Raw genomic sequence first — 1,486 nt, forward strand, 5'->3', positions numbered from 1 at the left:
AAAAAAAAAAAAAAAAAAAGACGTTTGCAAACAGCGTGCAAGCCTGCGCGCGCTGCGGAGCTCAAGGGGAAGAGCAACCTCAGAAATGCTCCATCCGAACCTGTCCCCCTCAACTTACTGAGAAAAATATTCCAATCTTCCTCCCTCTATAGCCATGCTCACACACATAAAAAATAAATTAGTTCCCGCTCCTCTTCTTTGTGACCCTGACATCCCTCAAGGTTCTAGTCGCTTCAACCCGCTCCTAGAGGGGCTACGCTCTAAGTTCACGCGTTTGCAACGTTTATTACAAAGTAGGATGCAAGTGGACTTACACTTACACTGATCGATTCCATGGCAACACTCGCTCTCCAGCCGTGGCGGCTACCGGAGCACCAAACGCCTCAAAGGGTCACAGCTACCTGCTGCACCAGGCAACAAAATTGAAGTTTCTGGCCCGAACCGGACTTTTATAAAAACACGCTCCCGGGGCGGCGCATGCGCAGCTCGGACGGGGCGGGAGGAGACTGGCGGGGGCGGGGCGCAGGGTGAGGGCAAACAGAAGTCGGCGAGCCTTACAGTTGTGTTGTGAGTCAGGATGGGTCCCAGAGCCTGGCCGGATAATGTTCTCAAAGCTGGGGAAAGCAGGATGCCAGCCAGGGAGTTTCTGCGGGTCGCGCATCCACCTTTACCCACGTGGATAGAATTCTAGACCTGGGGTTGACGGGTGGGGAACTCGAGGCTAGACTGGGGACCGGGGTGTGTGACTTGCAGGCTGCCTAACCAGTAGGCGGCAATGTTGGAAGCTCCGCCAGGGTTCCTTACTTTGAGCTGTCAGGAGCGATTACTGCCAAAGCTCTTCCAAGCAAATGTGTGTTACTACATATTCATAATACTGACACTAGGGTCATGTGTGGCAGAAAGCACTTGCGGACCCATCCAGAAGTAGATATACTCCCAGGAAGAAAGTCACAATAGTGGTAACCGTTTCGTGAAGAGGTTTTTGTGTGGGTAAAAAAATGCGCTGTATTATAAAGAGGAATTTAGCGGCGAGGACTTTGTATACTCACAACCTAAGAAATCTGCACAGGAACACGGGTTCATTTTCATTTCATAAGCATATAGGGATGCATCTAGTTAACAGATTAATTAGAGTCCCAGCTGGGAAGCTAGCCGCGGTCCATGCGCAGTCAGTGGGCGCTCCACGAGCTCCAGGAGACCAAATGGAGCAGCCTGGGACTACAAACAAGCCTGGCCTGAGCCTAGAGCTTTCGCTTCACGCCTATCTCGCGTCTCCCACGCAGAACACTGAGATGGGAAGTCTAAGTGGAGAGCTAGTTAGGCCTGGTTGGGGGCGTGGATGGCTAGGGAGTCTCAGACAAGCTGGGGTTGCAGTGGGCGCCCAGACTGCTTCTCAGACTCGCGCCAGATCGGACCGGCGCCGAGCCTGGGCTGGGCGGGAGGGAGAAAAGGGTGGGGCCAGAACCAACCAGACCTCCAGCCAGGG

At 53.4% G+C, this 1,486-nt stretch overlaps 1 protein-coding gene across 2 annotated transcripts in view; it reads right to left on the bottom strand.

The window, feature by feature from the left end:
- Positions 1 to 430, bottom strand: part of Cxcr4 (C-X-C motif chemokine receptor 4) — a 3,538-nt gene extending 3,108 nt beyond the window's left edge. Inside the window, exon 1 of one of the 2 annotated variants that reach the window (XM_031381302.1) lies at positions 321 to 430. In XM_031381302.1, coding sequence (XP_031237162.1) covers positions 321 to 335 — 15 coding nt within the window. In that variant the 5' untranslated portion in view covers positions 336 to 430. Of the gene's footprint in view, positions 1 to 314 lie in introns of both variants that reach the window. The other variant, XM_031381296.1, reaches the window with a different exon arrangement.
- Positions 431 to 1,486: the final 1,056 nt, after the last annotated feature.

This window comes from Mastomys coucha, unplaced genomic scaffold (genome assembly GCF_008632895.1).
Source record: "Mastomys coucha isolate ucsf_1 unplaced genomic scaffold, UCSF_Mcou_1 pScaffold1, whole genome shotgun sequence".
Classification (NCBI taxonomy): domain Eukaryota; kingdom Metazoa; phylum Chordata; class Mammalia; order Rodentia; family Muridae; genus Mastomys; species Mastomys coucha.